Source organism: Aptenodytes patagonicus, chromosome 10 (genome assembly GCF_965638725.1).
Source record: "Aptenodytes patagonicus chromosome 10, bAptPat1.pri.cur, whole genome shotgun sequence".
Classification (NCBI taxonomy): domain Eukaryota; kingdom Metazoa; phylum Chordata; class Aves; order Sphenisciformes; family Spheniscidae; genus Aptenodytes; species Aptenodytes patagonicus.
In genome coordinates, this window is record NC_134958.1 from 704,334 (window position 1) to 729,702 (window position 25,369).

The window sequence follows — 25,369 nt, forward strand, 5'->3', positions numbered from 1 at the left end:
TTCTATTAGAAAAGAAGGTCTACTTACCCCAAAGTTAGTAGCTGCAAACCGATCTGAGGCAGATACATTAGTTGCTGCTGTAGTATGAGCATAGAAAGCATTTATATTGGCCAACAACGTGCTCATAACTGCTGGAACACCAGGGCACATATATTTAGAAGATAGGCAGGAGAAGTGCCTACAATTCAAACAAACTGACAGTTATTAACGATGGCAAAGATTCCGCTCTTTCTCTCACCACAATTTCTTTTCAGCTCCAATGATGCAACTTTCAAGCTACCTCATGGACAATTGTGCAGATACATGAGGAAAACCCAGACGTGTGTGATATAATTGACACTTCTTGCACACTGATATTTTCAAATTGAACACATCAGATTCACATTTGCTTCCTACTCTGTTAATCCTAAATACAAACCCACGATTTAACTATCTTAATTGCTATTAAGCAAAACACTAATTATTAAACACAAACTTAAAATCCAACATGAACTTATCATCATAAAAGGCCACAAGAGATCTATATTCTAGTGGAGAAGGATTTAATTGATGCCAACAAAAAGACTCAAACCAGCATTTTACTGTGGCTTGTATTTTAGGCTACATTATTAATGAAAGGTGAGGCATCAAGCAGCTTCTGGGTTCACCCTGATTTGACTTAGGCCATAACTGAAACTATTCCACTTTGATTCAGGCCAGTAAAGTTTAGGTAATCAGTCTATTAAACCTGAACCAGCTTCATATTGGGAAACAATGTTTAAGAAAAGAGAAAGTCTGTCACTGACCCTGTTTGGAGCTTTGGGAGAGAAAAGGCTTTATCCCCCATTTCCTGCAGAGTCTGAGATTTACATTCTCTCACAAGCCTGTAACTACTGTCCAGCTCCCTGATCTGGACTGTTTTGATCCCAGAGAGAAGCTACAGCACTGCCAGTCCTGTGACATGGTCCTTGGGCTAGCAGGGGAGATTAAAGCCACAGCATATCTTTGTGCTGCATGCACACAGCATAGAAATATGGGCATTTATACAGTGAGGTGCACTACTGGAATGGGGGGGAAGCTCAGAGTGATGAACTCAGTTGGCTATTGAAGGCTGAAGCTGGCAGCAGCAGTAGGAGAAGGAGGAGAAAATGTTGGGTGAGCCTCATACTGCCATTAGGAGCAGCTCAGTTAGAGTGTTTTAAGGCACTTGTGAGAAGATCTGGCACTGAGCAGTTTCTTTCTGCAGTATATAGAGCTGCATAAGTCAGAGTACAAATACTTATGCTCACATAATGTTGAATTCTACAGTAAGGAAAGGAAGAGGGGAAAGGAAGAAACTGCCACACAAGGTTGCGTTGCAGAACGTGAGTACAACTAGTCCCCAGGCTGAACATCACCTCCCTCAGGATGCCAGCATTTAGCCATTCCAACCTTCACAGCTTCTAGCTGGAAGCACTTTTTTGGATGGAGTTCCAGCTTGTATTCAACAGAAGCTTGAAAGTAAGAATTTGGGCCGGGTGCTGATCACAGAAAAAATAACAGCATGAAGTGGTTTTCTATTTGGTTTTGAATACTTTTGACTCCCTGACTTGCTAGTAACCTTTCTGTTTCACTTTTCTTAAAGAAACCAAAGACCATTACTGCTCACAGCACCTCGGGCAAGCAAAGGTAAGAAAACCCCAACACTGACTTCCACCCAGGTCTGAGTGTATAAAATCAGCTCTGATTTTTAAGCAGTCTGCTTCACGGGCAGCTAGAATTTATGTGGTGAAATTTTAACACTGTTGAATCAGGGAGAACGTAATGTTAGGTCATTAAAAAAAAAGGTAAACCTGTTGTCAATATACAGTATTCAAAGTAGGGAGTCATGTACAAGTAATTTACACTAAATTAAAAAAAAAAGTCAGAAATATTTTATGTATTCTCTTTGGTTTTTTACAATGCTAAAAAATGCAAAGACAATATATGAATTAGAGTAGGTCATACGTTTTATTATTTTGCTAGTTCTTAAAGCTCGGAATCAGCAAAGCATTTAGACTTCTAACTTCAGTCAGAATCAAGTTCTTAAATTGAAATGAAAATTGAGCCTATAGAAGTTAAAAGCCTAAACAACATGCTGTACTGCACCAGCCAAACCCAGAGCTGCAATGTAGCAGTACTGTTTACTTGTTCAAAACAACAGGAGATGCCTGCTTATAACGTACAAAGAGCTTATAACATAAGAAAACATGAGAGAGACAAGATGGATGAAAGATCTAACACGTGAGGAGAGTGAACAACATCATTGCAAAACATTAAATCTTAATTTCAAGATTTATAGTTAGGCAGGACTGGGAGGAAGATAAAGGGATAAAGAGTAAATGTATAGAGATAGGAAAGAGAGTGAGGGGGATTAGGCAGAGAAGATGATGGTGAAAATGAGTATACAGGCAAACAAAAGAGGATGAAGAAACTCCAGTCACCCTGGAGCTCTCTGTATGTCTGAAGGTCCTGATTTGGCAGGATGCTCCTCTTAGCTGGAGTCTCTGGCTCCTCTCTACTGTTTCTCCTTAGGAGCATAAGGCGGAGCAGTGTGCTGGGCCTGAACCACCCGGGCCCTAGAGCCCATCCAAGAGAAAAAATTAACACAAGGTACAACTGAACTCGGTCCTGCTGAACTTAGGCCAAGTACCCTTAACTGCTGTCACTGCCCAATCTTCCAACCACATGATTCAAGACTATTTGCATCTTGTATTTGGATTCCTGTTCCTAAAGATATAAAAAATGAGCTCTTTATACTTTCTTGCAAGCCTGCACACAAACTCACTCTACCTACATTATGCTGACACCCCCTTATTGCCCCAGTAGTCCTCTAAATTTCTTCACTCTGAGGTCTGCCTCATGCTCTTGTGACCAACCCTGTTCATCATATTCCTGCTTTCTGATGTTCCAGGGCTGCAGAAACTTACTTCTACTGAAGACACTACAGTATCTTTTCTAGGGTCTCCCACGCCACTGACTTAGTATATTTGCAGATGCCTTTTTCATAACCCTTTAGGGTAATCTGCAATTTCACATCTGCCAAACAACTCTTACTTCTTCTGTTAGCCTATATTTTTTAAAAGGGAAATTGGGGGAATGGAGTGAGTCAGCAGAAGGCAGCACATAAAGTCTCTCTTGCTTCTGCTTTTCCAGTACTCCCCTCTCAGTGCGCAGACTCTCTCAGAGTCTCAGATGCTCATCTACAGATTCAGAAATGGGCTTAAAAAATGCCCTGGGCTGTCAGTTCCTCACATCACTCCAAACCAAGCCCTCTCCAACACTTTCATTTACTTTGCAAATGAGACATCTAAATTGCAATGTTTACTTCAGAAATCTGTGTCAGGTCACAGATACGTTAAAAGAGATGACAATTCCAAAACTCCCCAAGTGTCCAGGATTGGGAATCAGTCTTCATTAATGCAACTGATATCCATCCAGTACCTAGATATCAGAAATGGACACCATAAAATTGTTGGCCAAACTGCTCTCCTCAATAGCCTCAGTCAATGAAACAGGCTACAGAACCTAGTAAGATATTTGAAATAGAATCAGCTACTTGCAGTAAGGTAAATGTGATGCTAAACACATCCACCTATCACTACAGTTATATGATCACTATGGTCAACACAGGACAAAGGTTTTAGACTCATCCTAGATGTGAAGTGTGTTTTAATTACCAGTGAGTGCTCAAAACGTGTGTGATCCATAAATGAAAGTATTTTTCTATTTTTTTCTAAAAAAATAAAGCACAAGAGATGTATACCAACTGACCCTGTAATTGAAAAGCAATTGGCTGGAAAACTTCTAAAATTGTAATTTTCTAACTCTTTTGCATCTCACTCAAGATAAATCCTCTTATAGTTTAAGTCATAATTCCCAAGGAAAAAAAACAAGCCATTAATTATGCATGTACAAATACCTAAAGAAAATCCCAGCACATATTCATATTTCACTACTTTAAAGTATCATCCAAAGTCTCTGAAGTGTTAAGGACATAAGATTTCAACAGGAGGGGATACTGGGATGAATCAAGCCCTTAACCCCACTCCAAAGCTAGGCTGAGGAGCTGAATAATTGCTGGATTTTCTATTTTACCTGGCCGGGCAAAGAGACTGGAAAGGAGGGGATCCAACTGGGAATGGGAGGCAGGAGAGGCAGGCTCATATTAAAGAGAATCTAGGGCTACAGTCCTTGTATGTGGGGTCCCTCTGTATTTGCAGCCTTTCCAGGCCAAGCCAGGAGACCCACTTTGTGGGCTTTCTCTAGCATTAGACTTTCTTTAAAGCATTTTCATGCTGGGTTTATATATCACGTAGTCTTGCACCGATGTGGTGATATATATATTGATACTTAAAACTTGTATCACGGTAGTCATGTTCAAAGTGCTTTGCAAATATTTCTCAGCATTCCTGTACGGTAGATCATTAAGTGCTATTATCTCAATTTTACAAAATTGAGAGAAACTGCTCAAATCTACAACAGCAAATCAATCACATGGGCCAGGACTAGAACTCAGAATTCCCAGCTACATGGCTCATAGGGATAATACTACCAAACCTTTCATTCATTGCCAGTATTTTTCAGAAGTGCTTTTAAATACTGCAACGTGAATCTGACAAAAGCGCAACGCAGCTACCTACTCCTTGGGAAAATCTTTCCTTGTATGTCACATGTTTCCTATCAACTAGGAGAACAATAATTTCCTTTGTATAAAATACAATAGTGATGTCAGGTGATTCTCACCAGTTTCAGGTAACCTTTAATAGTAATCTCACCTGATCTATTCATCACATGCATTTTCAGAAATAAATGGAGAGATGATCAGAACTATTTTTTAAAAAATTGACACCAAAATAATTAACATACACTTTTACCGCTGACCTTTAATTTCCAAAAATCTTCTAGTGGACCTAAAGATCCTTAGTGCATGAGGAACCCCAAGCTGGAGATAAGAAGGCACTAATAACCCCACTGGCCCTAGAGTCATACCTATAACATATGCTCTGGTGAGGGGAGGAGGCAGACAAAAGGGGCAGTCAGCAGCAGTCACTATGTGAAAAGCCATCGGGATTGTATCAATTGCCTGCAGGGAACATGACAGACTGGAAAAATAGTTGGGGTCAACATTTTAAGTTCAGCGAGGTGTCTTCTGTAGGTTCTTCTAATGATTCCACATTGAGCTACCCAAGGCCTGGACTGAGATCTTATCTTGAAAATAGGCCCAAATTGTACTAATTTGTTGTGAGGAAAATTTAAACCTATTGATATAATTTATTTATGTCCTTATTATATTACTACACCATTCCACCTGTAATTTGGTTAGTGAAATCAATGATAAAGCATCTGTGTCAAGTGACAGGTTATAGTGAATTTTCGCTTCTCTCCTTCACGTAATTAAAATTTGTAAAGTTCACAGAATCTATTAAGTTTATCACATGCAACATCGGTCATGACTCTGAGAGTGCTGATAACCCAGGTAAGAAAACTGCAAGCCACCTGGCTTCCTTCTGCTTGCTAAAACAAATAAATCAAAGAGGAAACTTACTTCCTTGTTTTTGTAGGTCTCTGAAAACAGCAGCCAATAGCATGAGTTATTAACAATTTCCAATGGGCACGTGATGTCACAGCAACCATTGCTAAGTCTCACATATTTTAGAGTAATGCATTGTTTAAACTAGTCACATGTCTAAAACCAGGCCTGCTTCCTTCAGCTTTCTTACTGTGCAATTTCCTGACCAACACGCAGTGCCTGTGACTCTTCCAATCTTTCTGCCAGCGTGAATCAGCAAAGAAAGAAGGCTAATTAACATGCTGCACTCAGTAAGCAAATGCTATCAATGAAAATTACTTTAATGGGTGATTTGTGTGCTTTTTGCAATGCAGTCACATTAATTGAAGACTAGCAGGAGAAGAAGATAGCATAGTTAACGCCCATTAACCTGCTGGAATGAGAACAATGTCACTGACTTAGAAGCATTAGGTTCTACCTGTGGTGACTCTTGACAGTAAGAAGCGAAGATCTTAATAGAGCTTTTATTGCACTTGACTCCACTACACAGTAAATCCAGGATGCTGACGTTATGTATAATTTCAGTGTCTAGTCAAACACTGCTTCAATACGTGCTCTGCTTTTTGCTTTCTAAAGAGAAATAAATTATGTTGAAAGATGAATGAGAGGAAGAAAATTATTTTTTCTTGGTGGTGGAGAGGTGGCTTAATACATGTAGGTAAATAAACTTCCAGTACGATTCCTTCAAGACACCGAATTCACAGCATAAATCACCATCCATCACTGTAGTCATCAAAATAAAGGCCAGCTGGGTCACTGAGCTGTTGTTCTGCTTTTGTTAATCTGTTTTGCGTCATATCTATTTTCTTTCCTATTCTCTCACACACAGGTGCTTTGACTTTTGGGAGTATACGCATATCATTTGTGTAGATAACAGTGTCTATTTGGCTGCTATCCATCACAAAAAAAAAAAATCTCTTTTGACCCATATAAGAATGGCTGTAATTGTCTTTCATTTCTTTTCCCAATACAGACTCCATGAGGAGTGGAGGAATATAACAACTATAAGAAAGAAGAGTGGATTATGGAATCTATACAGTCAAGACTTTTCAAAGAGCTGCAGTTACTGCAACACAAGCAGGCTTTTTGTTGTATTTTGGGTTTGGGTCAATGATTGATTTTCTATTCATGTGAATTCCACATCTGGTAACTTAAAAGCAGATTTCCTTGCTTAGGAATTGGGCAGTTGGAATCTGTATCTTGAGAGTAAGACACCCTTTCTAAGTGGGCTTCCTTTAGGGAAGAACTGTCTATATTTAGTCTCATAAAAATGTGGATGTGTCTGTCTCCAACAACAGATGCAACCACACTTGAATTTATTCTCTTTATAAGTTTAATGAAAGAGGTCCCACTGGGGACAATGACTAAGGCAGATAAGTAACCACCTATGTGATATCTTTTGGGTTGATATCCACATTCCAGTAAGTCTTCGGTGGTGCACAGGTGATCTCCTTCTGATCTAGAATCAAACACTGACTCACACATGACATTTTAAATTGCAGAAAATGCAGAATTTCTTTGCTGATGCTCGTTGAGAGAGGAAAAGAGCTTGAGCTTTATGTTTCCAGGACTTTTAGTTGGTCACCTATTGGACTGATTTTCCATGAAGCAGTCAGGCACTGAAACAATAAACTGATCTAAATTCTTGTTTATCTGTGCTGAGCTGCCACAATTGTGGTTGATGAGTATACTCAGTGTATTTGGAAAATCAAGGCTATCTTTTTGAAATGTTATTTCTGTGCTTTAAAGGAATAAATATAAATAAATGTTAATTTGAGAGCCAGAAACAAATCATCAGGATCTAGTAGGAGGATCACAGATGACAAAGCCACCAGCATGAACCTGAAATGATAGACAAGTGGGGTTGTTTATTACCGTAGCAGAACAGGATGCAAAATTGTTCTAGGAAGTGGTACTTTAGGGAGGCTTAATTAGATTTATGTTGTGTTCAGAAATGCAGAATGGCATATGTTCCTACTCCAGCATATGCTGTCTACCCATACCTAAAAGGGTCAAGACTGCCTATCGTTATGTGGCACTGAACCTTTATAAAATAGGTAATTTTAAAACTGCAAACAAATATGAACTTTAAAAATTACATTCATACAAAAAGAGCACCTCATTAGCAACCTAAAACTCACTTGAGTCTGATACAGTGCATAAGAAGCATGTGGATGCTCTCTGGGGTCTGGATCATGGGCTGTGAAAGCATAGTCAGTTTTGCATTTACAAATGCAAACATTTTAATTTACAATGTTATCATGAGACATGCAGTAGAAATATTCTGCAACTAGATTCTTGAGCATAAAATGCTTGCACAATATTCCTTTGGGCTAAGTGATTACATTCAAATTCTCTCTGTTGTATGGTAGAAAATTGCTTTTCTTTTAGTAGGAGCACATCGTTACCAAATGCAATCTGATCATTCTATTTTCCAAATCAAGAAGCTGTACATTTTCTCCCAGCCATTAAAGTTGTTCCAGGAGAAAAAGGTGATCTCACAAACACAAATAAAAACAACAGATAATAGTCCAAAATAAAATTCTTGGTGACAGATTGGGTGTCTTCACTACTCTTCTCCCCAAAGTCTGAATGCTCTTACTGAGAGACATGTCTGCAGATGAATCAGCAAAACAAGGTATATGAATATTTATTCTTCTCCAAGTATTATTTGAGATTACGTTCACTATTGATTTTATTCCTAACTTAAACAGGATGTGGCATTAAACAGTATGTGGCCTACCCCTCAAATAGGGATTGTTCATTATTAACATGCAACATTTTAAAATGTAAATGGACATGGTACGGGGGCAATGAAATCTTAGATTTTATTTCCTATGTAAATTACCTGTGACTACCAATATCTAATTCACTTCTTATTACACTTGCTGTCAAATGCCTGGTTTGCAGTCATCAACAGCAAGGAAGTTTGGTGGAAAAGGTACAGAAGAAAGCAAGAACAAAAAGAGGACAAGCCAAAGTAGGTCATTTAACTTAAAATGGCTTGGTTAGAATTTTTGAGTAAGGATTCCTGAAAAATGGGTTGCAGTACTTGCCCTGCTCCATGTTAGATGTTCAGACTAAATTTACTTCCTTTTTATGAATATCTGTATGTTATGTTATTCACTGATATAAAAATAAAGCATCTTCTTTATATGAAAATATAACCTGTCCATTTCTAACACTGTTAAATGCAAAAGCTTTTTAAATACTCACATGTCAATTATATTGCTATTTTTGCAATGCTGACTTTTGCTACATTTGAATTTCTAAAGTCAGTTTCAAACTTTCTCTGGAAGATTTCAGAGTACTGGCATTCTCAAGAGATGAAGGAAAAGAAACTTCAAAATAATTTTTCAGTTGAGGTTGTCCATCAAAAATACAGTCATGTTGTATTGAGATAACCAACTACTGGGGCTATAGTTAAGAGGAAACACTAATGCTAAATCAGTCCTGCTTTATTTCCTAAGCAAAACAGTAACAACAGCCCTCCCTTGGCATTAATAACTCTTGAGAATTCATCTCATAAAACCTTGAATTCATTTTGATACATACAGCAGGAACAATTCTATCATTTTAGAGATTAACATTTTGGTAAACTTTAAATCAAGTTATAAAACTATAATACTATGCTAGTTGTATTACTTATTAACTTAATCAAGATGTAGAGACGTACATGGCTAAAGAGAAGCTAAACATGAAAACCCAAATATTCGTGAAACTCAGTGCATGAGTTCCTCTATATGTAGTATAGATATACATCACCACAGGGGAACTGTCAAGCTTAATTAATTCTTCTGTGCAATGTTGTTTAAGGCCCTTGGAGGAAGAGCATTAAAAACGTATATATTACAAATACATCCTCTACCTTTCTATTAGATGTACAGTACAATAATTCACAATGAGCTACATAAAGTGAAAGACATATTCATTGCAATAGCAGATGGTGTCATTATATCCTGCAATAAAAAGATTACTTCACATGTTTACGTGCCTTCATACTTCTTATAATTTTTTTAGGATGTACTGTAAAGAGATGGAGGAAACAAGATACATGTTCTGATTAAAAATTCCATAATATCAGCTTTCTATAGGAAAAATTTTCTATATTTCTTCTTTAGAGGACTTATTTGGAGTCCTCTGCTTTCCTACAGCTGCAGTAGGAGCAGAATATAGTCCTTTTCACTGGCAAACTTTTCACTGGACAAATGAAGAATACATGATGGAGCTCTTGTATCCCCAGGCCTCTAAGCTCAGTGGTGCTGTGTTCTAAAGTGATCAGACAGTTACTTTAGTACGGACAATGTAGTAACAGGTTCTAATACCGTTAAAAACGGTTTGCATGAATTATTTATGTATACTATGGAAGTTTACTGTAGCCATTGCTGGTGTTCTGTGATGATTTCTGTACTCCTGGAAAGGAGTACAGAGCTTGTGAAACCCTGTTCTACCATCCCAATCCCATCTGGAACAGTGGAAGTCTTTCTGATCCTTGCCACGTATCAGTATCATAAGGATTAAGAAATGCATTAGCGGTAATACCAGTAACAGTTTATAAAATACTTATATCTTAATTCCATTGCAGATGAGAAGCACTTCAATGAGAATCAGACAGACAAAAAAGGTAACAAGAATTTGAAATCCGGAATGGGAGTGAAATGGAGAATGAAAGCATGAAGGCTTGGAACTCATCACTTCCCTCAAACACATTCTTGACAGCAGAGTAGAAAACCAAACATAATGCTACTTACGTCATAGCTTGATAAATATATTCAATTCCATAGCGTATTGCAAATTCATCTACAATTTCTTGTGCAGCGTCATCAAAGTACACCTTCCAGGCTTCATCACCTTTCACTTCAGGGATTTTTACAACACCATTAGATTTAACTTCCGTCAAATAATGGAATAGATTCTAAATGTAAGAAATGTTTCAAATAGGAATTTTTGGCTTTTAAGTGGCATTCTGAAAGTATATCCTATACAATAGTCATCAATATGTTCATTGTTAGGTTTTTTATTTATTTATTTTTCTGAATACTGGCACTAACTAGTCATCATTCGGTAAACAAAAAAACCCAAGACTCTAAACACATTTTTTGTAATGGAACTCTGGTAGTGCAGGCTTGTGATTCAGCGCATTGATCTATCTCCTTGATATAAGGTCACATCAGTTAACTGGCACAGACAGACTGCAACATAAAATGGTGCAGAAACTCTCTCGTCTCTTCTCTATCATATGCCCTTGCTAATGAATGAAATCGTGATGTTATAATGCTCACTACATAGTGCTTCAACTTTAAGTGGATCTGTGAGCAATAAATTTCAAATTCATTATTTAAGAACTATAAGTTACAGGAAACCTGTCAGAAATATTGCAGAAGCCTCTCAAGTAGCGAAAGGCATGCAATAAAGTTTAGGGTTAGCAACCTTAGGACCAAAGCTAGTATTTAATTTGACGTTATTGTCATAGAACGATTCTCAGATTACCTAGCTCCATATGTATCCACAAACTCAGCAGCAAATTTGATTTCCTATTTTCAGCGACAAAAAAACCCCCAAAACTTTGAAATAATTTCAGTTTTGCTAATTAGCTTGTAACTGTCTTGTGGGTTATCTTAAAGCCACAGAATTTTGCCATTTACTTCACAGGTCAAAACATTTGCAATATCAGGTCAAAATCTATGAGCCTGAACATTCAATTTTACAAATGGTGAACAATGGGGTTTTGTGGATACATACTAGTGCTGAACTTTCAGCCATATATTATCTGTCAGCTTTCAGAAAGTACTTGTATTTTTAGAATAGAACTTCAAGGTGGATCACTGTTTGAGGGAAGAAGAATCAAATACAAAGAAAATCTTTTGAAAGACACATTGGTTTATCAGTGATGATTTTTTTTCAACATTGACAAAAGCTATCTAGACAATAGGAGAACCAGATTTTGTATTGTCTGTGCTTCTCCTGTTTTTTCTCCAAAATATGAATTAATGTAGCAGGAAAGAAGTCCTTTACAATTAATAGCTACATTTCTGTAATATATAGAAATGATTGTATCTTCTTGATGTTAGCAAGCATGTATGAAGCATCAAAATGCTAAAAAAAAAATACAATACAGGGAGAACTTGGCTGACTCCACCTCTTCTTTTTTTTAACTCTACTGGCAGGAATGATCTGTTGGCATTACATTGTTCTGCCTCTGACTCTGAACCCGATATGCCACCAGCAATACAAAGTGGGAAATCTACAATAAACTTGTCCTGAGGTGTAGCAGCAGTTACTTGTTTCGGTGTTCTAATGTTCTGTAGCCTTTTTTCCTTATCCATGCAACAACTGAATAGTAATTTCTGCATAGTATGCTTTCTTTAACTTCTCCAACGTACCTCATGTAGACAGGTGTACTGCACATGGTAGGGAGCAACTTTCTCCTCTCCTTTTATTTCAACATTGATTTTCAACCTAATGGCACCAGAGACAGCTGATTTATCTGTTCGCTTTTCTGAAGAGCAGAAAAAAAATATATTAGTAACTACCAAGAACACATATATGTCGTGAAAACCTTTCATAAATCATTCTAGCTTAATAAGAATGTTTTATAAAGCCAGAACGTCCTGTGTTGAGAACAAGAGAATTTTTTTTAATACCTCACATATATTCTTCTTCATGGCCTGAACCAACAAACTATGAAGTAAAGAATCTTTTTTATTTTATCTGCCAAATTCAAACCAGGCTGCACAGCACTTGATTTAACACTTTTCCCTTTCAATAGAAATTATTTCCATCTTCTATCTGGTATCTCTACTAATTATTATTTTCATTATTGATATTTTCCTTTAGTTATGAAGACTTTAGCAACAACCTGAACTACTATGTCTGAGAGAAACTGAAAATGTTCTTAGCAGAACTCAATTACAGAGCTAAGCTGAATCTTACAGAAGAATTGATGTGAAGAACTTTGTTTACGCTATCTGTACTAGTCCGTTTAGTTGCTGTCATGTGGAGGTTACTGATGATCTTTGACTCCAATTTTCACTTTTCCAATCCACTCTAGCAGTATAACTGAGTCAATAGGTATTACAATTACAATAGGTATTCCACATATCCAATTGTTTTGAGTATTTCACTCCTCTTTGATGTGAGAGGAGTATGATGCGACATACTGCAGTTGTGTCAATGTGTATATGTATCAGAATAAAATACGCCATTCTTTTTAGAATATTAGAATTACCACGAGCCATTTACCAATATTTCTTTTAAGATGCTGATTGAAAGGTTTTCATTCTAGATTATTCCTTTTGCAGAGCACATAGATTTTCAATGTTATTATCAAACTGCTTCCAGTCAAATAACTTCAGCAAGATTTGTTTTAAAAATCCATTTCATAATAATTTATATCAGTTTTTGTATCAGTTTAAGTCACTGAAATTTTTGAAGGAATAAAATTCAGAATCCATAATGACCCAATTATCTTACCTTTAAAAAATGTCATTATAAATAGGTAATAAAGCAAGGCTTTCTTTTCTTCATCAATAAGAAATCAAATAGTTCCCTGACACATCTGTGTCACTGGGAAACGAAACATTAGACAGGGAAACAAGGACTGTTGATTAGGAAACAAATGCTCTACAATTTCAGAAAATTATGTCACATAATTCACCTGAAGTTTTCACAGAGCAGGCAACCTAGACAAAAATGTTACTATCACATTTTTATTATCAAATATAGGAGATTAACTTTTAAAGGGCTATTCCAGAACATTCAGTGCACCCAAAGAGATTTTTAGAATTAAAGAACAGTTGTATGCTTAGGTTTAGATAAAGGAAATATATTCTGAGACACACTTTCATTGATTTATTTCTGGTTTAAAGAATGATACTTCTTAAGACCTGTCCAGACAAGAAAGTGCAGTCATTAAGGACAACAGAGAGCATTCTGAGCTTCAGCAGGCTGTCTCCAGTTTATGACTCTGCACGTAAAGACACTTGACATGTACAGAACAGAAAACTCAAGCAAGCAAGTTTCATGAAGAACCACAGGTGTAAACACAGTGAAAAACAACAATGATTAGGCCCAGAGGGGTATATAAATAATTTTTTTAAGTATGTGATAAAATGAATGTGGACAACAAGCAAAATATTTGCTAGATTTTCCTATGTATCTTTGTAGGTGTATTTCTCACAGAACGCTACTGTGAATGGACTAGTCTGAAACGTTGGGTTTTCTTACCTATTTTAAATTTTGCATTAAAATGAAATATTTTTCTTTGATATTGTGATTAGTCTGCTCTCTGTAATTGTTGTAAGTCTGGATCAAAACCAAGAAAGTATCTTTCATTTTTCAAATCAACCTGTAATATTTAAGATTTTAAAAGTTGTATATTAGTACCAAAGCTATATATTTTGAAGTCCCAAATCTACAGATGCTGAGATTCTACCTATTTTTTAAAAAAAAAAATTCAGTAAGAATCATACCTAAATTATACCATACATCCATTTCTCCACTCAGTGTTCTTACTTCAATGATTGTTTGCCCGAGGAAGTCATCTGATTCCTTTTTGAAATGTTGTTTTACTCTAGATTTGATGTCATCATCTTCATCCCATACTCTCACTTTTATTCTATCTGTAGAGTTATGGCATTCACTGTAAAAATAATAAAAAAATACAAAATGTGAGTGATACATAAGCTACATACATTTGTACTGCTAATTCATTGTCCTTGATTTCTGTACGCTTGCTTAACTAGTTGCATAACGTGACAGAATACAAACAACCTGCAACATTCAGTGGAATAAAAGGCCGTACCACATTGCCAGGGACTACAACTACTATATATAAGAGAAAGTAAAGATATTAACTTGACTGAATTATATATACATATGGATTGTATTTAGGAATGTCATGAACTCCTCATTAAAATTATTAATTAATTGACAATGTGTACTTCTCAATGCTATTAGTTAACAAATATCTTAGGAAAGATACAGTTAGATCAGGTTTATTCATTTAGGAATGCTATGTAGTACATACAAGTAGACCACAAAAGTAATAGCCTAGAATGTTATAATACAAAAAAGTGAGAAAATCTTAAAGAATATTTCCAGTATGTGGCAGGAAGTTTTTGAAAAAAACCCAACAAATATGCACAAACATGACAGCAAGACAAGACAGGCAATCAGAAAACCCTAGGGAAATAAGTAGCTGCTTTCTTTAAATGATATATTACTTTTCTCCAAGACCTCCATTCCCTGGTAAGGAGAAGGAGTAGGGACAGACTACCATATACTAAAAAATTCCTTGCAAATTTAAGTGGCTTTCTAATCCCTCATGGGTTGAGTGGATTTGAGAAGCTACTGGATGTATGACAGAGTGAGGTGGCTTCACCTGCAATCTGCAGAGTTCCCGGTGGATAAAATTTTTTACTTCCAGCTCCATCCTGCATATATTTGCACAGAAATGGAAAAGAAACTCTACTGCTGCTTATTCCTATAAGCCACAATGAGGACTGTTTACTATTGGTCAGTGTTGGCTTTTGATTACTTCATTGGAATATCCTAACATTGACTGCTGAAGTCTGTGGTAGTGAAAAAACTTTCTGATGACATTTAATGGCTAGTACAGACCTGGCATCCGTTATAAGCCATGTCATACTCACGCATCCGTACTAACCGTGTTTTTTAATATCCATTCAGTAATACTACAAAAATATTTTAAATATTACAAACCTTTGGTTATCTTTAAATATAGCTTTAAAGTGTAGCAGCAAATTTTCATCTTCAGCAAGGTCTTAGTTTGACACTAGATTAAGAGTTCTTACTTGAATTCTATTCCAAGTACTATCACTGCTCAGTGATCTGTCTCAGCATTTCCAGCATTAAAACAGTAATACTACAACTTATCTCCCAACTGGCACCCCTCAGGGGTGTTCTAAGAATTAATTAGTGGTGGTAATGGGCTTTGGAAGTATAAAGTGCTTTAAATGGCATTATTATTGTCAAGGCCAATCAGTCACTAAAAATGGCATGCACAGCTTTTACTCTGCCTCACTGTGCCATCGTTCAGTATCACAGAAATGCTTGTGTCTGTCTGTATTCCAAATTTTAACATTGCAGATATCTCTGGTAATTAAAACCCACATTGTTCTGTGATTAGCAAAACTAATGAAGCCTAGTTTCCTTTTGTCTTATGACTGGCTTCCCTGATATCTAACAAACTGCAATCACCTATTGAATCTTCTCCCATAATTGGGATTTTCATAAATTACCCCTTCATATGGACTCCCTGGTGTCTATTATGGGGTGAGCTCACACTGAGGACATTGTTAGGGTCTCGTCTCTGTCTGGCCACCTGTTTTCATAGAACATGATGGACGTAGTATTAGGCAATCTGTGAAATTTCTCTGACTGACCACAAAATTCAAAAGCTATTGGCAAGGACATATAAAATGTAGGAAGACACAGATGAATCAAATAAACATCTTTGCCTTTAGAAACTAGGCTAAACCCAGAAACCATTTAATTTTCCTAAAATGCAGCCCTGAATTATTGCTTAACATTGCTAGAGTCCTGAATTGCATTTAGCTGTGCACCCAATAGAAATATTAAACAGGGGATTTCTACAGTGGCATAGGGAGATCCATCACTGGTGAGGTATTTACGTGACCCTCATCACCATATCTGTGCTATTAGTAGAAATCTTGTTCCTGCTTTGCTTCTCAGGGAGATGCTGCATATAAAAAGTCATTGAATGGTACTTCAGTACAAATACTGCATTTTTATTCTCCTGAGACAACACCAATTTCCCTCTGCTGTACACTTAGCTGATTAAGGAATATTTATTCAGATGGTCAGGACAACTGCACTTTTCCCCGATATCTTCATTTGTCTCTCCCACATCTTTTTCTCCTTTAATCTTAGGTCAGTGAAACACAGTGAGACCTATCACAACCAATGGGTTTACTCACGTGTTCATCTTCGTGTCTAAACCTTTAGCTCTGCTACATGTTTGTAACGTTCCTGTGCAAGACCCCAAAACTAGCATAGATTTGTGATGCAAGAAGGGAAGGGTGGATGAACGTATTTCTACTGGCCTGCCCTGTGGCAGTGAGACTGCAGGGAGATTTACTGTTAAAGTTACAGTTAAAGTCTCTGTGTGATTCTGCTTACCTGCCTAGCCTCTCAGAAACAGCACTATCTAATGGGATGCACATTCTGCTTTAGTCACTGGTAACATCTGTGCAGAAGATCTGTGGCTTTGCAAAGAGCACTGGGTGGGATTCCTGCTTACTCTGTCCAGGAAAATCAGCCCAGGGAATTCAAGGCAAAGACAACATACGCAATTTTCAGTGTTCCTCTTCTAGCCACTCTGCTTTATATGCTCAGCAAAAGTGCTCACTAAGGTGTGATACAGGAAGGTGAGCAGTGAATTGTTCTTTAGCACACAGAGAATGAAGATATTGATGCTTTTGTAAGCTTGAAAAGCTGCAGTATATTCAGAGATGCTAGATAGAAGAGATAGTTTTAATAATTTATCAACAATCTGGTGACATTACATTACTTCTGCATTTAAAGAATGCCGCACAGACATGAAATAATACTCACAGCACTCCTGCTTATTCTAATGGCTAGAGTAATAAAAAATGTAATAATAAACTATCTTTACTACAGTAGCCCCATGTAAATTTAATATTAGGTGCACTGGCATGACCTGATTGAACACCTCATTTAAGAGATCTACACCCAGTGTTAAAATAACAACTAATTGATACTATGCTACTTTCAGTAAAGAAATAAATGCAAATGAATGAAGAAGCTGGCAAAGAATGTATGGAGACTAATTTCCCACTGTCAAAATGAAATACATTCATCATAACAGCATTCTTTCCTTGTAGTCTTCAGTAAAAACTCTTACATCCACTAACAAATTTGCATACTCTGAATAGATAGTCTAGGTGGAGAGGTTTTTTTTTCCCCTAAAGATGTGTAATTTCTGTAACTTAAAGAAAATAATTTTTCCAATAAAATACACTATCTTGGCAAAATTCTGTAAGCAATCAGCAGACAAATTAGGCTATGTTTGAGATGTAGAAAATGAACTTGACTGACAAGCCTTTGCAACACCTTTGCCTGTTCACTTCATTTTGCACATTTTGTAGCTTACCATTTTTTTTTCCTAAATCAACTTCTAACCAGTCATTTCACAAATGAGTAGCCTAAAAATCAAACATACACTACTTTTAATCAGAGCTCCAAAGAAGTGGAGAAAAATCTTTCCTGTCATAGTAAGATAGACAAATCTGTTTAGAACTGGTCTTGTATTCCCTGAGGACTCAGCAAACTAGTTCAAGAGTAGACAGCTAGTGGTAGAACAGCACTGAAGAACTTGTACTCTAATAGGAAACTGTTCAATGCCACAGATAAAAACCAGGTTCTTTTTAAAAAATATCCTCCAAAGTGACAGAACAAAGAAATGTAAAAAAGGGAAGCATTATACTGCTCTTACTCCAATTTTACAGCTGGGATAATGATTCACAGACAGATTAAATCACTCTACAAGTATCTTCTTTCTCGCTCATAGTGCCCGTTCCTCCTTTTCAAAACGTATTTAGCCTTTTTTTTTCTCCTGAAGCACTAGCATGCATTTTTATTCCCAACAGTGGTTATAAAAAAAATAGCAAAGTGTGAGATAAGTTTCTTCTGTAAACATTCTCTCTGCTCTCCAATGAGGATCTCCAAGATCCAAATAATATTCATCTACATAACGTTCCAGAAACGTCAAATCCAGAGCCAACATGACTTGCCAAAGTTCCAGAGAAGTCACTCTGGTTGTTGATGGACAAACCTGAAGATCTTTTAATTTGTTTTCAATAGGCTACTTCAGCTGAAGACTGCCAGCCTGTCTATGTAAGAGCACCTGCTGAAGAATCACTGTGGTCTACTGTAATTGAAGTACATAACCTTTGTTTTTTGCTGTATTTTGTTTTCAGTTTCTTTCTCTGGTAGCTTCTATTTCTGTTTAGCCTGTTACAAAAATACCTGAATTCTTTTTGGACACACACTCATTAAGGCATGTAAAGAAAACATGATACATACCACTTCATGATACTAACCATAGATACACTTATTATTCATATCATTATTTAAGATGGATATTGCTTTAGTTGTAGACCATTACATATACCTTAGACGTCTTCCACAAACTAAAGGAATAGATTTTGGAAGACAATATTTTGTTCTTTTAATTGCTATATTCATTCAGTGAGTCAACATTGACTTCATTGGAAAACAGATAAAAATCAAGGTGCTGCTTGGCTGCATGAACTATGTATGTGAAAAAGTAGTTCAAAATGTAGCACAGATTAAAAAAAAAAACATGGCAAATGACAGATCATTGTTTTTTGTAAACCCCCTTACAACAACCATAAGGAATATATTTTGTATAGCAGGTAATGCACATGAAACAATCCAAGAGTTGAACCTTGCTAAATTCTTACTCAATTTTATTCCCTTATACTAAAATATCTCAGGTGCCCCTATGGTCTAGATGGGGAATGGAAGTTGATAACAGAGATTTTGTCCTAAAAGTATAAAGAAATCACATGGTCGTGGAAGATAGTAGTAGAATGACGTTCAGGAAGCCATTTATTGCTATTGTTACCCTCATGTTTATTATTATTGCCATTACTGCAAGCCAGAACCAGATACATCCATGGCACTGCTATGAGAAGTCTGTCCACTCTGTTCTTAAGTGTTCAGAGATAGCTCCGTAGTCTCTCAGGAAATCTACCTATTCCAGTACTTCACTAGCCCCACTGTTGAAAAACGTTTTCTGCAGACTGATTTAAGCCTCTCTAAATGGAATTTGTGCCTATTACTTCTTGTTCTACTATAACAGTAAGCATGGAAAATAGATTATTCCTTTCCTCTTTGCAGGAGAAAGGATGTGTTTGAAGACATCCTTACCTCCGCTACTTGTCTCTTCTCTAGTCTGGACAGTCCCAATTCTTTAACAGTGTGGTCATGGGCCATGCTTTCTGATAAAGTAGAATGAGACTAATTATGCCTTTTCTTGCATTAGTTTACTCTGTCATAACAAAAAGAGAGTTGTATAAAATTAACCTGGATTGACAGCAGTTTGAAAAAAAAGACTCAGACCAAATATGCTGTGCCATGAAACTGAAAAACATTATTGCTGAACAAACAATTTATCATTTGAATGGGTTCTTCGAGGTGTTCTGCTCTTGTTTTGGGCTGAGACTGTGAGATACGGTTATTTTAATTAGTAGGATGCCTCTCAGAGACTTGGCTGCTTATTGAAGAATTTTTAGAATGGATAAATCCAGTAAACTAATTTGCAGGTTTCTATTACCCAATTGGTTTTGTGTAATATAATTCTCTGTTATATACTCTTGCTTATGAAACAATCCATAAGCTCTTTCAACAAATCTCACAAGACTGCGTTTAGGTATCACTGGAAACTAGAACACCATTTAAACAGTTAACCAATCCTGTTGTCTTCAGGTACAGTGAAGATTATACTTTTTACAAGTCAGTTCAGTTGATCAAGAATGCATAAGATGACAGTAGGAAAGGACTTTGGTAAGGTCCTCTTGTATTTATTTCCTATACATGGCTGCTTATAGTAAGTATTGCTTTAAATGAAGCCACAAATCACTTCTTTGCAGTATAAATAAACTGTGTGAGTTCTGCTCTTTAAAGTAATTCTAAGGAAAGAACATCCACAGCTGGATGCCTGAAGTAGCTGCCAGAAATTCTCACTTCTTCAGAAACTCTAAACTGAAATACCCGAAATATGAAGCAGTTGAACAGCTTCTCTGACCAACACAGAGACTTAACTATCATGGTCTCTAATCTACATCAATGCTGTTTGGTGCTAGATACTTTTCCCCAGTATTATCTGCTAAAATATATAGGAGTAAGAATTCTGAGCAACATTCTAGTTTGTTTGAACAAACAGGTATTTTTTTTTTTCTACGAGCAATTGTAAATCTTCTCTCTGTTGGATTTTATGTCTGCGTTGATATTTTCAGTATATCACCAGGCAATCATCACGAACGTCAGAAATCAGACAAATTCTAACAGTTTAGTGATGACCATTACATTGGTCAGGTGGTAATCATAGTCTTCAATAAAACCCTTCCCATTGGTCTAATTTAAATCAGTTAGATCAAATGTTTTCATGCACTGAAAGGAGTAACAGATATCCAATGAAGCTATTTATCAGAGCCATATGGTGGCCTAGTGACAGCCAAAATAGAAAGAATAAATTATGTAAAATAATAATCCTGCTACATGAAAGACTTCTGTATTATACAACTGTATCTGAGGCGTTAATGAGTGGTCAGAGGAAACATGATACCTGCAAAGCCTGCAAGGCAATTTGGAGATGTGTGCTTGCTGGACAATACTGCCAGAAAAAAGCAGATTTCCATATTTCAGCAATCAACTGTCGAAAATAGTCAAGAAAAGAATGAGAGTGGAGAAGAGTTTTATTATAGTGTATAGATCTAAAAGGTTGTACAAAGCTGAAAACTACACAGCCAAAATATCTTTTCCTCGTAACTAAAAAATAAAAATGCAGTCCCTTTTCCCATATCAGATGCCACGCACAACCAGAAGAGGGAAGGTGGCAGATAGCTGCAAGACTCTTCTTTTGCCCTGGCATTGAAAAAACTCTCCTATTACTGATGTTTTATTGAAAAAATAAAAACTGCTCTGCTATCTCCTTTCTAATAATGCCAATAGAAACGATCAAAGCCCTTACCACCTATATTACATTCATTACAGGAGCATCTGCTGGCCTATTTGCTTCTCTATCTTGTGTACAAAAAAATATACATTTCAAGGAAAGATGTAGTCTTGTTTTTTTTACTGAGATGCATGCAGCTGTACAAAAGCTCTACTTTAGTTATGGTTTATGAGTCTCCATGTTAAAATCTATGCCAGTATCCCATGGTCATTTAGCAGAGGGTTACATTATGTTTTGTTAGAAACATTCACTCCCTGCTTACCACACAATCACAGGGTTATGTGTGATTCTGCAAACTAGAACACTGCCCTCACTCTGTCTGCTACGACAGAGCAAATGCACAGTGGGGAGCCAATGTTTTTTCCAAGTCCTTGTTTTGGAACAGATGGGGAGATTTAAATGAATGTTTCGGTATTATGAGCAAATGTATGATTGTAAGATTTTGAGATATATTTTATTTCTGCAATTTATCATTTAGGAGTTATAATGATGATTAGTATTTGATTTTAAATAGGACTATCAAATATCACTAGTAGAGCCTAATTTAAGTGAAACTTCCTGAGTCAATAAATAGTTATATTGATCTACTTTAGATTTAATCTTGTGGTTAAACATTTATAGTTTATTTAATACACTTTAGAAATTCTTATATACTTTCAACTGAAATCCAATGCATTAAGTAAGTCAGGGAGATAACTTTGTTTTAGAAAGTACAAGTGCTAAAAAAAGATTGAAAACATATTCAGTTCAAAGCAGTTACTCAGGAGATTTATGCTATAGTAGGGTTTGGGGTTTCTTTATTAATGTTATTGCTAGAGCACCAGGTGATAGTAATACTTAGTGCTGGGTGAAAAAACTACATAATACTTTCAAGTTTCCAGGGATTTTATGGTAGCCCTGCTCACATCCTTGAGAAAATCCATTTAAAACTTCATTCCAAATTTGCTGAATTGCTCATCCAACTTTTGCCACTATGCAACTCATACAATTAAATGCAAGAAAGTAATTAATCGCCTACCTTTGGTTACTCACAGTTGTTCAATGAGGTATGACACTTCAACTGTTACTGGAGTAACACAACTTGAAAAGAAAACATGATCTGTATAGGGGAAGCCTGTAAAAAGTTTCTGAGTGTGTGTTTTCTCTGAATTAACTATTCATTTCTAGTACTGGCCTTTGAATCTGTGAAAGGAACAGGCATACGTTGTTTCATATAGTTGGAGTACCTAGTACCTTTTCCAGACAAACAGAAGTGGAATCTTGGGTCATACCTCTTTCAAACTCACTAGTGAAACGATAACCTCCTCAACAATAGGGTAGCAGATTTTAGTCAAAAATCAGGGAAGAGAAAATAGCTGTTGTGCTACACGATAAGAAGGTAACCTCTTGTGTTATGACACTGCGCCTTCTTGAAGAAAACAGAGCTCTATTTCAAATGCCTGAACCCTAACAGAAATTGTTTCCATGGTTTATGTAGATAGGAATAATGACAACTGATGTCTTCCTTATAGGAGGAAAGGAATGTAAGAAGAAACTAAACAATTTTATAGCCTGAAGACAATTATTTTACATTGTGGTGAGCGGCTATTTTGAAATTGTCTGTTGCACACAGTGACTAACTAGAGATTCTGAATCTTGACTGGGCAGTCTGCAGGATCCTGAGCTGTTCTGCTGCTGCTTTGTAAATTCAGGGTTGCTTATAAAAATGACACATCATTTTTATCATCACCGAAACAGGGTTTCATCAAGTTGTATCAAATTAACATCCAGTTTTGAATAGTACTATTACAGGCATAAACATATTAGGCTTTTATAATGTAGTACCAAAAGGTTAGACTATTATAATGTATCAACAGTTTGCATATATTCTCAGTAAAAATGCAAATAAAACTGTTGTATTTAACAAACACTGAAAATGTATATCCTTTTTTATTATTATAATTTCTTCTTTTCATAATTTACTATATTACTGCTTTCACACAGCTTCCATAAAATACCTACTAACTTCATATGATAATACTGTGGTAGGTGCTTTCAGGGTAGACTGGAACTTTTCTGAACAATTAAAAAAATCTGCCTAAACAAACAGTTCTCTTTCACTTAAAATTTAAAAAAAAAAAAAAAAAAATCTAAGGTTTATATTAGCCTTTCAGAATCCTTAATTGACTTTAACAATAGTAGTTAAGTGCACATGTAATCAAGCTGAGAAAAGAGTAAATGCTGAAATACTTTTGCCACATGTGGAGGAATAACACTGAGCAAATTGATACTATTATCAGATTGGTCACATTCTCAGTCAGGAACGTGTTGTATCCTAAGGCCGTATTTTCAGGAAAGGAACAGTATAGTACCTGTGAATTGGAATTTCCTGTACTGTAACATGTCTTTCTGAGAGAAGTTCTGGGAACACTGCCAGAACTGGAACTGGCATGAAATCATATTCAAACCGTAGTCAACGTATTACAGACCGAAACATCTACTTTGCAGCCAGGGTTGAACTTCCCTGATATGCTGACAGCGAACTGAACCGTATCCAGTTCAGAGGCTGTGGCCAAAGAATGGAGATGGGAGGACAACACTCAGTCTTGGAAACGACAGACATTACAAACAGCCCAGCCCAGAGCCTGAAGCATACCAGTTACTATCAAATTCCCCAGTTTCACCTAGGAGAATCGTAACGTTGAATAAAAACTCATTTAACTTGCACGATCAGTATCTGAGACATAGGAAGGCATTTATAATGCCAACATTTTGTATGTAAGGTCAAAGTCTGAAAACTGTTACTTAAGTTCCCTAAAAAATTAGAATAAATAGACAACACCAATAGATCCCCGAAAAGACATAATTATGAGCTGTATTACTACTATATGATAAAGCCACAATAAACGTCTATGCTCTCTCCCTTCAGAACTTGCTAATTTATTAACGCTATGAACATACATAGTATAGACAACAAACGTTTTAAATTAAGTAATTATTTCACTTGGTAGCATTACATTACCTAAATGTAAATTAAAAAAGCAAGAAACAATAGTATCTTCTATACTTACAAATAGAATTTTTCATCCCATACTGGATTCAAGTTTCCAAAAATAGTCTTTGTTCTCCGCTTGGTTTTGCCAACTTGCACAGTAACATATGGGTCACTTGAGCCAGTTTTGTCCTTAGCCTGTAAGCCCTGAGCACAAAGGACTGCAACAATAGGAGAGAAATGTGCTTTAGCCCTCATAGCCTTCATCACCAAGAAATAAATGAGACAGTGACAACAGCAACAGGAAACAAAGCCCTCAAACTGAGGGCTCCTGAAACAAAGCTTTCTGTATGAATTTTCCCAGCGTCTGTTACTCTGGAGATAGACAAGGCTTGTCTAACTACCCTTCTGGACCGTATAAAATTTACAAATATGGTTTAATAGACTAATAAATTTAAAGATTCACTACTGAGCAAAAAATAAATACTTCTCTTGTCACGCATAATTCAGATACTCTTCTCAAACTTTGGTTTAATCAGCATGGTAAGTAATATAATGTTGTTGTATAACTTGGCTCGAGTCTAATAATTCCCTAAAATTTCCATTTTTCCCCCCGAAATAAATAAATAAATATTTCCAAAATTTTTCCAAAGATCCAAACTAAAATTTTCAAAATAAAACATCCAATTTTCAAAAATCTGCACTGTGGATTATGAAACTAAACATGAGGGGCATAGTTATGACTTTGTTATTTTTTTTTCCCCTTATGTGAGAGATGAACCATGAGGATTTTCAGAATACTTCCTATTCTATCACAGGCAGGGTGACAGCTCAGATCAATTATCATTAACTGTTTATGTATTTGTCAGCCTTTCTGACAGTAAATGTGGTGTATAGTTAACGTATATGCATTTTGTGGCAAATATAAATACACACAATTTGTTTTCCATCATAAAATCATAAAACTGGAAATCTCAGGAGAAAGCAGAACCGTCAAATAGCAGCCTACCAAACCCAGAGAGCTGCAGCTGAAACACTTGCCATGGCTCCTAGCATCAGCAGA

The 25,369-nt window shown here is 36.3% G+C and overlaps 1 protein-coding gene across 6 annotated transcripts in view; it reads right to left on the reverse strand.

Annotated features, from left to right (window-relative positions):
• Positions 1-25,369, reverse strand: part of UNC13C (unc-13 homolog C) — a 238,892-nt gene that overhangs the window by 88,728 nt on the left and 124,795 nt on the right. For all 6 annotated transcript variants that reach the window (XM_076347732.1, XM_076347731.1, XM_076347734.1 and 3 more), the window contains 5 exons: positions 24,386-24,527; positions 14,041-14,210; positions 11,953-12,068; positions 10,321-10,484; positions 28-178 (listed from right to left, as the gene is read on the reverse strand). In XM_076347732.1, coding sequence (XP_076203847.1) covers positions 28-178; positions 10,321-10,484; positions 11,953-12,068; positions 14,041-14,210; positions 24,386-24,527 — 743 coding nt within the window. The remainder of the gene's footprint in view (positions 1-27; positions 179-10,320; positions 10,485-11,952; positions 12,069-14,040; positions 14,211-24,385; positions 24,528-25,369) is intronic.